At 37.0% G+C, this 14368-nt stretch overlaps 1 protein-coding gene across 1 annotated transcript in view; it reads left to right on the top strand.

The window, feature by feature from the left end:
• Window positions 1-14368, top strand: part of LOC103143826 (E3 ubiquitin-protein ligase rnf213-alpha-like) — a 52964-nt gene that overhangs the window by 17212 nt on the left and 21384 nt on the right. The window contains exons 20-30 of the mRNA XM_007560530.2: window positions 1183-1356; window positions 2252-2404; window positions 3324-3970; window positions 4541-4700; window positions 4774-4991; window positions 5684-5821; window positions 6345-6500; window positions 6615-7851; window positions 7985-8169; window positions 9314-9469; window positions 10692-14267. Coding sequence (XP_007560592.2) covers window positions 1183-1356; window positions 2252-2404; window positions 3324-3970; window positions 4541-4700; window positions 4774-4991; window positions 5684-5821; window positions 6345-6500; window positions 6615-7851; window positions 7985-8169; window positions 9314-9469; window positions 10692-14267 — 6800 coding nt within the window. The remainder of the gene's footprint in view (window positions 1-1182; window positions 1357-2251; window positions 2405-3323; window positions 3971-4540; window positions 4701-4773; window positions 4992-5683; window positions 5822-6344; window positions 6501-6614; window positions 7852-7984; window positions 8170-9313; window positions 9470-10691; window positions 14268-14368) is intronic.

Here is a 14368-nt window from a genome sequence, read left to right on the forward strand (position 1 = left end):
GATAGATAGATAGATAGATAGATATTATTGTTAGTGGTGTTCCATTTGTTGACAATTGCAAAACCAGATCACCTGGAGCTCATACTTCGCAATCTGCAGAGGCTCCATGTGCAGTGGATCACCCCTTTCCTTCATACTATGCAAGCGCATAGCAATAAATAAGGAGTGTTATCTGGAACTTTGCACTGTCTGTGAGTAATGTGAAGTTGGCGTCTTTTGACAGAAAAAAATTTGGGGGATGAAGTATGTCAAAAGTCATCAACACAAGAAATTTAATGACATTTAATAAACAAGCACTTGATGGAGTGTACTGAGTTTTTGAGGCTCACAGCAGATAATGAAAAAAGACACACGAAGCAGTTGCCTACAATTGCCAACACTCACTTGTATGAACACGACAATCAGAAGGCTAAGAAAATTACCCAAAAAATTATTTTATTCCTCAGGCTACATGACCAGTCTTTCTCAGTGGTGGAAGACAGTTCTGCTGAATGCTCTTGCCATTGGACCGCCGTTATGTGCTATTGAGATGTAATATTTCACAGACTTAGCGCTCTCCCATCGAATGTTTCCTTAATGTTGCAGTGTGTTTTATTTTTTACATTACGTATTAGCACTTTTACTATGTCCTACTGCACGAGAGTTAATCTGTGAACAATATCTACCTCCTCTGCCTGCCATGATTTCTGCAGAAATGAAACGCTTGGTCGCAAACAACCTAGTTGATTAACCGTCCCAGAACCTTAAGAGATGGGGTCATTTCAACCCCACGAGGTTTTTATTCAGTGTGCAGTCTGGCAAGGTCGCACTGACCCCACGTGTGCTTTTATGAGTTTGTTGTTTGTTCTGTCAAGACAAGTGAAAAATATTTTATGAAAATCCAATTTCAAAGACATAAATGCATAAATAACAGTTTCCAGTTCTGACATCAGCTTTTGCTGGTAATACTGGATTCACAAGTCAATTTTTTTCCACATTTTATGGAGAAATTGGAAACTAGATGTAAAATATGAGCATAAATAGGTTTGGGTGATATTGCGTTAATGTTATGTGAGGCAACAGAATCACAACTGCTCAGAAGAAAATAATTATCTCCTTTTAAGAATAAACTGCTATGCTTTTTTTTGCTTCTCTTTACTTTTTGTTGAACCTTAACAGCAGTTGTTGTGTAATGTTTTGAAGGTGCTGGAGAAGGTCTGATTAACAAACTGTCAGAAGAAGCACAAATTAAGATGACTTTGGGAGCTTCAGTGTTTAAATCTGTCTCCGAAAACTTCTTCAGTGGGCAGATCAAAATGAAAACATTGAACCAAATTCTCCAGAGAGAACAAAGCTTTCTTGGTTTGCTGAAAATAGGTGAGTATGTTCTCTGTTTCTCTTCACTTTGTCTTTCCAACTATTCTGTTATCTTAAATGGTGTCTTCTTTGGAATCTAATACTCAAAAGTGTTCGCTTTGTGTTTAGTTCCTGTATGTTTCAGTGTACAATATTCATTTACATAACACCATGTGGGAGATAATTAGGCGGTCTCCAGACAAATCCAGCTAGGCTGATCTATTGCAAAGCAATGGACTTCCTCATGTTTTCATGGTAGATTTAGTACCATCACAGAAAAATCCAGAAAAAATGCATTACATAAAAATGTTACATTTATTAACCCAAAATATTGCCTTGTCATTAAATCCACCATTAAATGTCCCCTGACCCCTTTAAAACATTTAGGTGCCCCTGGGGTCCACGTTCATCTTCAGTATTCTATCAAAGTAAGACTACATGACAAGAGTACTAGTTTCGATTGATCCATGTTAGGGGACTTGACAGCCATTCAGAGTGGCAGTACTTAAAAATTTAAGTTTAAAATACATCAAATATTAATATTGACAATAAAAAGCCTTAAATTTTCTCCAATACAACATGAGGTTGCAGAGATTTTTTTTCTCCATTTGATCAATTAATAAAATTCTCAAAGTTTTTAAAGAAGAAGCATGTGTACAAATAAACCCCCAGCAAAAATAAATTGTTACAATATCTTTTTTAAGATATGTGTTCTTAAAAGTTTTATGTATATAAACATACCTTTAATAGCACAAATCAACATGCTACATGTAGTCTTTAAAAAATGTATTTGAGTCTTTAAACGTTTTGATGACCAACCGATTGTTTGGGACATCTGTTACTGTTCAATAGGATTCTGCAAATGGGTGCTACTTTTTTGTTGTTACTTCTTATTATTTACATTTTGTTTTTCTAGATTACCTCTGTGATGACGGTCGTTGTAAAGATGAAGTCAACATGAGAAGATTTTTGGGACTACGGAAAGAGGAAGCAGATGCAGTATCCAGTGAAAAAGAGATGATCAGAGATCTCTTAGAATTCTGTCAGGAGGTCTCTAAATATGTCAAAGGTGGGTAACATTCACAAAGGACCCTGCATGGTGTTTTTGTCCTGAGTAAGTGAAACTAAATACAACACAAATTGCACCCTTTCAACACCACCTAAAAATGTTAAGGTCAATTGACTGTGATTTTGCAGTCTAAGAAACCATCTCTACCTTAGACATATACAACCAACATGCAGCCTTATTTCTTGATTTATTCTAGACTTTGTCAAACTCTGAGTTATTTAGGGGCTGTTGTACCTTCTTTCCCCTCCCTAAAGTAATATTGATAATATGCATAAACTTGCTTTCTGTTGGTACATTTGGAACAACACATAAGCATTTGGACAACCTACATATCTACTGTTCTGAAGCTCTCCTAAATGGCCCTAACAAATCATCAAACTAGACAAACTCAACTCTTATTCTTTCATCTTAAGATCCCAGCTAGTAAGAAAAATAATTTTTTAATGCTTTTCAGGCATGCTTTCTCATTTTCATTGCAGGCATCAACAGTTTTACATTACTGACAATGTGTGTGTGCAATGTGTTGGGAATCACAATTTGCACCAATGTTTGATGTGTGAATGTTTGTATACAAAAAGGATTTTAAAAAATTCATGACTCTTCAGTAAGAGACCTTAAATTACTTATAAAAGGAAAAAGACGACTAAATTGAGGACCAAGGTTGATTCATGTTCTAGATAACTTGAATCATGTGCTGCAAGGAAAGGAAAAAGCAGAATCATTCTCAGAGTATTTGTGAAACAAAAATGAGTTTTATTTAGAGATTTATTGAAATGTCAAAACTTGTCAAAGAATCCTTGCATAGCATATAACTAATCATTTACGTAAAAAGTATTCACCTAAACTAGGATTAAGAATCCTCATTTAACATGCCTTTCTATTTAATTTCTAATCTGTACATTTCTGTTTTTAATTCCAGTTGACTTCCAGGGGTTGGACAAAAATCTTCAACGGAACTTTGAGTCAATGAATTTGAATGAATTCATGGCAGTTTGCTCACTTGATAATTTCACTTCGCAGACCACAAGGAAGGTCACTTTCTTTAACCTCTCTGATACCATCTATGAAATGGCTTCAGAACTACATGACATTAAAGACAGCCTGATCTTCAAAATGTGCTGGACCAACCAAGTGAAAGAACTGTCAAGAGAACACTCTGATGAAGATGGAGAAGAAGAAGAGATGGGAAAAGAAGAAGAGGAAGAAAAAGAAGAGGAGGAAACCGTCTATACTCTTGATCTTGTTCACAACAAAATTTTCCAGAGCTGCTACAGCCAATATAAAAACCTTTATGACAACATCAAGAGTGGGGAACTGTTACTAGAAGAAGTTGACAACATCTTTGAGGACTACAAAGGAAAGTACGAAGACCTGCGCAAAGATTTCGACATAATGTGCAAGATTGACCGAACTGATAACAGAAAATGGATCAATAGAAGAGTTGCACAGATAAGGCAATACCATGAGCACCATTTGGTAATGGACTCTACTGAAATAATCATGAACATCAAAAATGCGTTATGTCCAGAAGGAGATTTTAAGACCCTGGAGAAATTACTGCAAATGGTAGGTTTCTGCATGTCTGTCACTTTGGGAAGTTTTATTTATGGAAACTTTTTAAGAAAATATCAGTCTCATTTAAATTTTTACTTGAACTGTGGAGTATAATTAAAAGTGTTAACCTCACATTGTTTTATATACAGTGAAGAAAAAACAAAGTTTTTACTGGAGATAAAAATAGGAGGAAATAAAAAGAAAATGCAGTTATGTTAATAATCTAATTTAGAGTAGCATGCAATGTACAAAGTTTTGGTTACCTCATTTTCACATGTAAATATGTTGTATTTTGTGCAACAAGACTCAAAACTTTGAAAAACTATCAGTGACCTAAACCAGAATGACTTTTCTTTTGGTCATTGATGTACCATGTTGGTGTGCTACATGACTAAAATTAAGACTTTCAATTAAGCAGAAGGTTAAAACAGATTTATGAATAGTTGTTTAAGCAAATTTGTGTCGCACAAACAATTAAGGTTTTTCAAAAAATATTTAGAAATTTTAAAATGATCTGAAAACTGTTCCCATTGCTTTTAAATCCCAATACATGATTTCACCTTGTGAATTTATATTTTTCAGAATGATGACAACTCCAAGACAAAGAACTTGAACTACATTGATTCAAGCTTTGTCCGTGCAAAAGATATTTTGAAAGACATAACAGATCAACGCAAGGAGTGTCTTCATGTGCTCAGTCAAAGTGACAATTTTATTAAGTGGGTCAAAAAGGAACTTGAAGGTAAAGTAGATTTAAGATTTTGTTGCAAAAAATGTTAGATCTACTAGTTGCTAAAATAAACTTCTTTTTGCAGATATCAATGAACTGAAAGTTTTTGTTGACCTGGCATCCATTTCTGCTGGAGAGAATGATCTAGATGTGGATCGAGTGGCCTGTTTTCATGATGCTGTTCTTGGTTATTCATCACTACTGTATGGGTTGAAACAGGACTCCAATTTTCAAAATCTCATGGATTCTCTGCCAACCCTATGGAAAGCTCTTGAGAATGACAAAAACTTACCAAAGAAACTGGTAATCTTAAACAGTTCTTATTTTTTTAACTATTGTAACAGAACAACAGTTGTAAATTGTTAATTGATTGTGAATTGAATGAGACTATGCAATTTCTTGACACATTCTTAATTAAATTTATAAAGTGTGACTAAATGAGCCATAATATTTTGTTTGGAATTGGACATGAGAAGAAAAACAGTTTTCAAAACAAACAGTGGGTTGTAAAAAGTGGTTAGTGGCACCCCTGCAAACTGGACCGTATTAATCGACAGAACAGGATAGAACTTAAAATATTTTCACTCTTGTTTTCTTAATTAGTTGAAACATTCTAATGTATCCACATCAATTTGTAAGGCTTTGCGGAAAAATTGTTGGAAGCCAGATCTAACTTTGGTGGTGTATTGAGAATTAACTCGTCAGCCTGTGAGAGCATCCCAACAAGATATAAGCAAAATGGTTTGAAAAGATCTTCATTTAGAGGTCGCTTTTGCAGAAAAGTCCAAAATTATTTGGACACCTAATATATTTACATTTCAAGTTATTTTATTCTACCAATAAGTCATTTTCTGACTGGAAATTATTCCAAAGAGATAAAAAAAAGAAGATATAAGATGTTTTATTTATTTTAATATATTTGTAATTTAATACATATGCATATCTGTAAACATCATGAGATTTGGTTAACTCCCTAAATGGTTTTCCTGTTTCAGAGAGACACAGCTCGTCATCTGGATTGGTTGAAAACCGTCAGAGAAACCCATGGATCTGTCGAATTTTCTTCTTTGTCCTTGGCTACGTCCATTAATGAGAGAGGAATGTATACTGTCAAGGCCCAAAATCAGAAACGGGTAAATCATTATCATTCTTTGCTGTTAGTGTTGTGTGCAAATACATTCAAATAAGTGTATTTATAAGTGGTATAAAAATATCTAAGATTTTTTTAAATACTAAAGAAATTTTTGTACTTCAACCATATTAAACATTATTCTAGACAGAATGACCTCTGTAAATCAATAAGTAGTAACAAGTGACTTAATTTATAATTTCATATACGGTATATTAAAAGATTATTGAAAAAATAATTATCTTAATTACTTGGATTGTGTCCAGAGGATGTTGATTAGATCATTTTCAGATATATGATATCAGACAGCACTGTAGGGAGCAGCATCTGCTGCTTTCGGATATCAAGTAAGTAAGTCGATTAATTGTTGGCATCCCTAGTTGGTAGATAATACAGTAGTGATAGACATGTCAATCTGAGGTGACAGCAATATCTTTTTAATCTACAAAGATCTTTTCATCTTATCTGTGGTTTTGTGAAATAAACCAAATTTGCTTCATTTCATTGTTTAAATTTTTCTTCCACAGTTGAATTTGGAGTCTTCCCTGAAACTCCAGATTCAAGATGGACAAGGTCAAAGCTTGACACATAGCTACGAGGATCTAAAAGAGCTACAAAACAAGCTCATGCTCATGTCTGGAAAAAAACAACAAAATCAGACTGAAGTGGAACGATTCACTGAGGTGCATTCCATCAGTTTCATATTTTTATCATTTTCTGAACAGGAATTTCTATACATTTTTATATAATCTATGATTTTCACATATGTTGTAATAACACATGTTCTTTATATTTAGGTGTTTGAAAATGTCCAGAGACTTGCCAAAGCATTTATAGATCTCCATACAGCAGGGAATCCACTTTTCAGATGCTGGGAAGCAAAGATCTATTGCAAAGGTCAAAGTGATCAATGTATCACCATGGAAATCAACTTTTGCAGGACCATTACTATTAAGATGAATGGAAATCTGGTTGAACAACTCATAGAACTGTCCAGGAAGATGGAGTTGTTTATTTGTGACTGGCAAAAATTCATGGACGAAATCCGATCTGATCACTACTACTTAAACTTCTTCACAGCAGAACAAATATTCCATCTATGCAGCGTTCTGAGTCCTGCAAATGTAAATACAGAAATAGATGAGCAAGTGCTGATGATGCTCTCTTTCATCAAACCTAACTGCTCCGCTTCAGATGTCTGGGGACCATGGCAGAGGCTCTCCAACCGATTTGAGCACGGTGAAATCCATAACAAAAATGATGATACATTTTCAGTCTGTTTTAGCCATTTAACACATGAGGATGCAGTAGAAAGTGGAGACCAGACTTTTGGGTTAAGAGAACTAGAAGACTTGTGGAGAGACTATATTGGGAATGACAGAATGTTTTTCCATGACATTTTGGACATACGGAGTTTGGGGCATTTATTTAAAATGATGGCTGACCCAGAAAAGGATGAATTAGAAGAACTAGTACTCTGTGAAAATAAGGATTCTTCCCTAAGAAGAACTCTCCCTAAAGGTCTCTTTGCAAAGCAACCAAATCTCCTAATCTGCCCACATGACCAGGTTCTGACTTCAAGTATCTGCTTGTACATGAACAGTGAATATGAACCTCTACCAAGTTATGACGAGGTTCTCTTGTGTACCCCATCAACATCCTACGAGCAAGTGGAGCTTTTCCTGAGGAGATGCCTCACACCAGGCGATGTTGGCCAGAAAGTTTACACAATGATTTGGGCAGATCAACTTGCATATGATGTCAGCTGTGCGATGGAGAAATGTTTTCAGAGACTGAGCACTCACTTTAACCACCATGATTACAGGCTTGTGATCTATTGTAGCTCTGAGAGGGAACACACTTATATTCCAACTGCATTTAGTCAGTTCAAAAGAGACTTTGTTCCTCAAGAGCCATTGGGGAAGATCCAGCAATATTTGTCCAGGCATTTTTCGCCCCCGTCAGATCTGAAGGACGCTATGTTTAAAGGCGGCCATACTGTTGGCATTGTCTCATCGCATCGTGCTGGAGTTGGTAAGTTTTAGATGTAAAATCGACCAATTCATAATTATTGATAAGGTGATCTTTGTTCCCTGTTACTGTTGATGTCATCATTTTAGTCATCAATATAATAGCTTTTTTTTTTTTTCATTTTTTCATTTTTTAGGGAAGTCTCTATATGTCCAAAGGCTGTATGAAAAATTGGAAAGATATGTTGAAGAGGGTACTGCATGTAAAAAGTGCATTCGCCTCACTGAACATACCATTGATGACCACCAAGTTCTCCAGTCTTTGTACGACACTCCAACACAAAGGGATTTTAAGGTTTTTCACCTTGATGTCACATCATCGGTAAGAAGCGTTAACATACGTGTACATCAAAAAAATTAGGAATATTGTGAAAAATGGCATATTTTTTGTTACTTATTTTAGAAAGTGAAACTCAGATTCATTATACTTATGGTGAAATCTCTGAATCCAATTTTCTTTTGATTTGATGTCTATGGCTTACTATGGATTGCTGGGTTTCCATTTCACTCAGCAATCTGGGTCAAATGCCTGCAAATCATCTGCAATGACTTGAAGTCACATGAGAGAATCTCATCATAACTTGGTAGAGGTTGGCAGATGTCAATCCAGATGACTTGAAGGCTGTCAATGCAGATGATGGCTGTCATCATCTGCATTGTTTGGTTTGATGTCTCTTGGCTTCCTCTTAAATATACCTCATAGATTTTCTATGGAGTTTGGGCCAAGCCAGTTTGTTAGCCAGTAAAGAACAGGAACACCATGGTTAGTGGACCAGCATTTGGCACCAATGGTAGAGTGAACAGATGCCCAGTCCGACTGGGAAATGAAATCAGCATATCAATTAAGATGTTCGAACAAAAAAAGTGCTTCAAAAATCTTGGTAGATGATTGCATTGACTATGGACTTCAGAAAACCTTTTGGACCAGAAACAGCAGATGACATGACACCCTAAACCATCACTGAGTGTGGAAACTTCACACTGAACTTTAAGCAACATTCATTGTGTGCCTATCCAGTCTTCCTCAACACTCTGGGAACTTGAATTCTAAATGATATGCAAACTTTACTTCTAAGGATTTTGGACCACTGAGCAATGGTCCAGACTTGAACAAAGCAACAATTGTAGCCCATTTCTAGGATTTGTTTGTGTGTAGTAAGTGCATATTTGTAAAGTGTTCTTTATGATTGTGCTTGGATACAACACTTTGTGGGCATATCATCAACTGTCTTCTGGACATTTGTCAAGTCAACAGTCTTGAAATATTTGAAATATATACAATATATATAATGAATCTGTGAGTTTCACTTTGTGAAATAAGTGACACAAATATTTAACTTTTTCATGACATTCAATTCTTTTTAGATGTACCTGATGCTATGATCAGCATTAATCTGATTTATTTTAATTTTGTCTTGGTTTTTGACTCAAAAAGTGTTGCTTTCTTTACAAAATGTTAATCTCAGGTACAGAAAGGGCTGGATGAATTCCTTTTCAAGTTGTTCTTTTTACGCTACTTGATGGATTCAGATGGACAAATGTGGCACTGTACCCATAAACACCTGTATATCATGGAGTTAACAGAAACCACAAATGATCAGGCCAGATGTGGCACAAGATTGGTAAGTTGTCTAGTATGTCTTAAAATGTGATGATCATTAGATTGGTTACTTTTCATGGTTATTTCTATTTTGTCCAACTTCTTCCAATTATTTGGAAGAAGTTATTTCATGGTTATTTCTATTTTGTCCAACTTCTTCCAATTATTTTGGCCACAGGAAAAGAAAAATTAATACAGTTAAATCAGATATTTTCATTCATAGTATAAAAGAAGCAAAAACTTTTTTCCCCCACATGCGTACATTTTTCTGTTTAAGTCAGTTAGGATTGCTAAAATCTTTGATTATTGCCAAAACAAAACAACCAGATTAAAGTTTTTTTGGTGTACTTGTATACTAGGATTATACATTTTGGGATCCTTTCTCAAGCTTCTTACAAAAGTTTGCTAGAATTTTGGCCCAATTACATGTTAAGACCCTATGTAAATGAGTCGGGTTGTAGGCCACCTGGCATCCACACCTTTTTACTTCTGCTCACACACAGATTTTCTTAATTGCCTTTGTTGCCCTTAAAAGCTTTGACATACTTCATCCGAAGTTGCATATCGACTCTCATTGCTGAAGATGTGCAATGAATTTTGTTTACAGAGAGCTATCCTCCTGCCGAACTCAACACCAAGCCCTGGTTGAACTATTTCAACATAGCTCTGTGCGAAGAGTTATGTTAGATGTAATATGCTCAGACAGTAGTCCCTAGAAAAAATTTAAACCTGGGTCAAAAAATTTACCAGCTAGATGTCTAAATAAATAAACTTGGAGCCTGTTGTTGGACACAGCTTTTTTTTTTAAGGTTTTGTTGGCTCTAGTGGCCTTTAATTGAAAGTAATTCGCCAGGAAAGAGGGTAATGTGAGAGGGGGAAGACATGTGGCAGACGTCGCCAGGCCGTGAATTGAACTAATCGGGATCAAGGCCTCAATATGTGGGTTGTGCTATGCCCCTACGCCACCACAGCACCTCCGGACACAGCTTTTAAAAACCTGTCTACTACACTTACCCAAAATAGAAAGTTTAATTTGCTTTCATGTCAGAAAGTAAGAAAAAAACATATTTTTAGACAGTATATGAACATATTTGGTTTCAACTGTTTGTTGTACAAGTAGCTGCTGTATTTTGAAGTGTTAGCTTTAAGGAGAGTGAAGCATAGCTAATGTAACTGATGTTATTTACTGAATGAAAGTATTTGAATTGATGTTCACTTAAGTCCTTCTGTTTCTGTACCTTCAGGGACAAAAGGAAAACTTTGCGATCCCTGACGTTTTCCCAAAAGTGTTTTGTTGTCCTCCTAAAGAAGTCATGGCATTGGAAAAGCAAAAGGAGGAACATTTTTCCACTGAAAACGATGACCCTCTTATGGATGATGAATGTTTTCGGAGTGAAGCTTTTCAGAGACCATACCAGTATCTCACACGTTTTCACAATAGTGAGAATCTTGATAACTTTACTTACAAGGGGATTGAAGGCTCTCATTCACATTGTCTTCAAATATTCTTGTTCTACTGTGGTGTCCTGGATCCTTCATGGGCAGAACTTTGTAACTTTGTGTGGTTTCTTAATCTTCAGTTACAAGCTTGTGAAAATTCAGTCTTCTGCCATGTTGAGTTTGTTGGAGACACTCTTCAAGGGTTCAAAAACTTTGTGGTTGAGTTTATGATCTTGATGTCCAAAGACTTTGCAACACCGTCATTATGTATCACTGATGAGAGCCTTGGAAAAAGACAAACTGACCTGACTGGAGTAAATGAAACAGATTTGGCTCCATTCCTCATTCGAAAAAGGTGGGAAGCTGAACCTCATCCATACATATTTTTTAATGATGACCACACATCCATGACGTTCATTGGATTTCATCTGAGACTTAATGGCCGGAGAGGAGTTGATGCTATAAATCCATTAACAGGAAAAGTAATAAAGGAAAACATCATGACTCAAGAGCTGTACAGGGGCCTAATTCATCAAAGAGTCCCTTTTAATGTGGACTTTGATCAGCTGCCTAGAGCAGACAAGATTGAGCATCTGTGCAGTGTACTTGGGATCAAATGGCCAACTGATCCTGATGAAACTTACGAACTGACCACAGACAATATTCTCAAAATGATGGCAATACACATGCGATTTAGGTGTGGCATCCCAGTCATAATAATGGGTGAGACAGGATGTGGTAAGACAAGACTCATAAAGTTCATGTGTGAACTGCGAAGATGTGGAGCAGCAGCAGAGAACATGAAACTGGTCAAGGTTCATGGAGGAACAACGTCTAGAATAATTCATGATAAAGTGGTTGAAGCAGAAACTCTGGCAAAGACAAACAAGGAGAATCATGAATTTGACTCAGTTCTTTTCTTTGATGAGGCGAACACTACAGAAGCCATAAGCAGCATCAAGGAAATCATTTGTGATCATTCAGTTCAGGGAAAAAGCCTTGGCTCTCAGACAGGGCTACAGATTATTGCTGCATGCAACCCATACAGAAAACACACACCTGAAATGATTGAGAGGCTTGAGGCATCAGGATTAGGCTACAGAGTCCATGCTCAGGAAACACAAGAAAAGTTGGGCTCCATTCCTCTTCGCCAGCTTGTGTATCGTGTCCATGTGTTGCCACCTAGCTTGATGCCTCTTGTGTGGGATTTTGGGCAACTCAGTGATTCAGCAGAACAAATGTATATCAAACAAATCGTGCAAAGGCAGGCAAAGGCCAATGTGATTGAGGAACGGCACATTCCAATGATATCTAAGGTGTTATCTTCATCACAACAGTTCATGAGGGAAAAGAAGGATGAATGTAGTTTTGTCAGTCTGAGAGATGTTGAACGTTGCATGCATGTATTTGTGTGGTTCCATAAGAATCACTCCGTGTTTGCTGAAGATCTCAAAAAGTTAATACAGCAACAAACTAAAAGGAGAAACAAACCAAACTTTTCCCCTGCTAGTGACAGAGTGATCTGGTCACTCTTGATGGCAACCGGAGTTTGCTATCAGTCCTGCTTAGAGAGCAAAGACCAGTATCAGGAAACTATCAGTCGACTTCTTACACCTGAGTACAAACAACAGAGAATACAGCAGGAAATCCAACTCATGCAGGACCTTCTACTAAGTGGTGTACCGTTGGGAAAGACAATAGCCAGAAATGAAGCTTTGAAAGAGAACTTCTTTATGATGGTCCTTTGTGTTGAGCTAAGAATCCCCTTGTTTATTGTTGGGAAACCAGGGAGCTCCAAATCACTATCTAAAACCCTGGTAGCAGATGCTATGCAAGGCCCCACATCACACTCAGACCTGTTTAAGAGACTTAAGCAGATACATCTGGTGTCTTTCCAGTGCAGTCCCCATTCAACCCCTGAAGGAATCATACACACGTTCAAACAATGTGCCCGATTTCAAGAGAGCAAAAATCTGGACGAATACATCTCTGTGGTCGTTCTTGATGAAATAGGATTAGCTGAGGATTCCCCGAAAATGCCTTTGAAAACACTACACCCATTACTCGAAGAAGGATGTGTTGATGAAAAGCCACAGCCTCATCAGAGGGTTGGTTTTATTGGGATTTCCAACTGGGCACTGGACCCTGCCAAAATGAATCGCGGGATTTTTGTGTCCCGTGGTGATTTAAGCGAGACAGAACTCATCAAAAGTGCTGAAGGAATCTGTGCATCTGAAAGAAACATCCTTGAGAAGATAAAGAATCTCTTTCCGCCCTTTGCAAAAGCATATATAACAGTATGCAAAGAGGGCAAAGGCTTTTTTGGTCTACGGGACTTTTATAGTCTTATAAAGATGGTATTTTCCATCACAAAGACCTCAAATGAGCGCCTCAATGTCGACCAAATCGCTGGGGCAGTCCTGAGAAACTTCAGTGGAAGAGATGATGTTAAGGCAGCTGACATTTTCTTCACAGAACTTCAGCGTGACTTTTCCAATACAAGCATCAGTACCATTGACATGATTGAAGAAAGTATTTTTCCAGCTTGCCAAATGGAGGAAAATCGGTACCTTTTAATCCTTACTAAAAACTATGCAGCACTCCAGATACTTCAACAGATATTTTTGTCTCGTCAAGTCCATCCAGAGATCATCTTTGGGTCCAGCTTCCCAAAGGACCAGGAGTACATGCAGATTTGTAGAAACATCAATCGTGTCAAAGTTTGCATGGAGACCGGACAGACTGTTGTGCTTCTGAACCTACAGAATCTGTATGAAAGTCTGTATGATGCACTCAACCAATACTACGTGACTCTAGGGGGTCAGAAGTACGTTGATCTTGGATTAGGGACGCATCGTGTGAAATGCAGAGTTCATCCAAAGTTCAGGCTCATCGTCATTGAAGAAAAGGAAGTTGTTTATGAGCAGTTTCCAATCCCACTCATTAACAGACTGGAGAAACACTGTCTGGACATCAACACTGTCCTCAAAAAGGAACAGCGGGACATTGCAGAACAAATACAGACCTGGGTTAACAAATTTGTCTCAATACAGCATGACTGCTCCACAATCAAGAAGTATATTCCAGGAGATGTTTTCATTGGCTACCACTCAGACACATGCTCCTCTGTTGTCCTTCAAGTAACCGAGAATAAAGATATTGAACCAGATGATCATGTCACTCTGAATAAAGTCAAAACTGTTATGCTCAACTGTGCAACTCCAGACTCAGTTGTTCGTTTGGACAAATCTCAACTCCCTGATGACGAAAGAGACCATTGGATGAAGGAATATGTCAAAGAGGACAAGCACAGGTCTCTGGGAGACTACATTGCATATCACATAAAACAGTCTGAACACTCACAAATGTCATTCACTGAGGTAATATTTTTAATATTTAAAATTTCATTTGTGTCATAGTTCGTTGTAACTTTTAATCAAAATTGTATTTGCATTTCTTTGTGTATCTACATTATTCTCAA

Source organism: Poecilia formosa, unplaced genomic scaffold, assembly GCF_000485575.1.
Source record: "Poecilia formosa unplaced genomic scaffold, Poecilia_formosa-5.1.2 Scaffold116, whole genome shotgun sequence".
Taxonomy (NCBI): Eukaryota; Metazoa; Chordata; class Actinopteri; order Cyprinodontiformes; family Poeciliidae; genus Poecilia; species Poecilia formosa.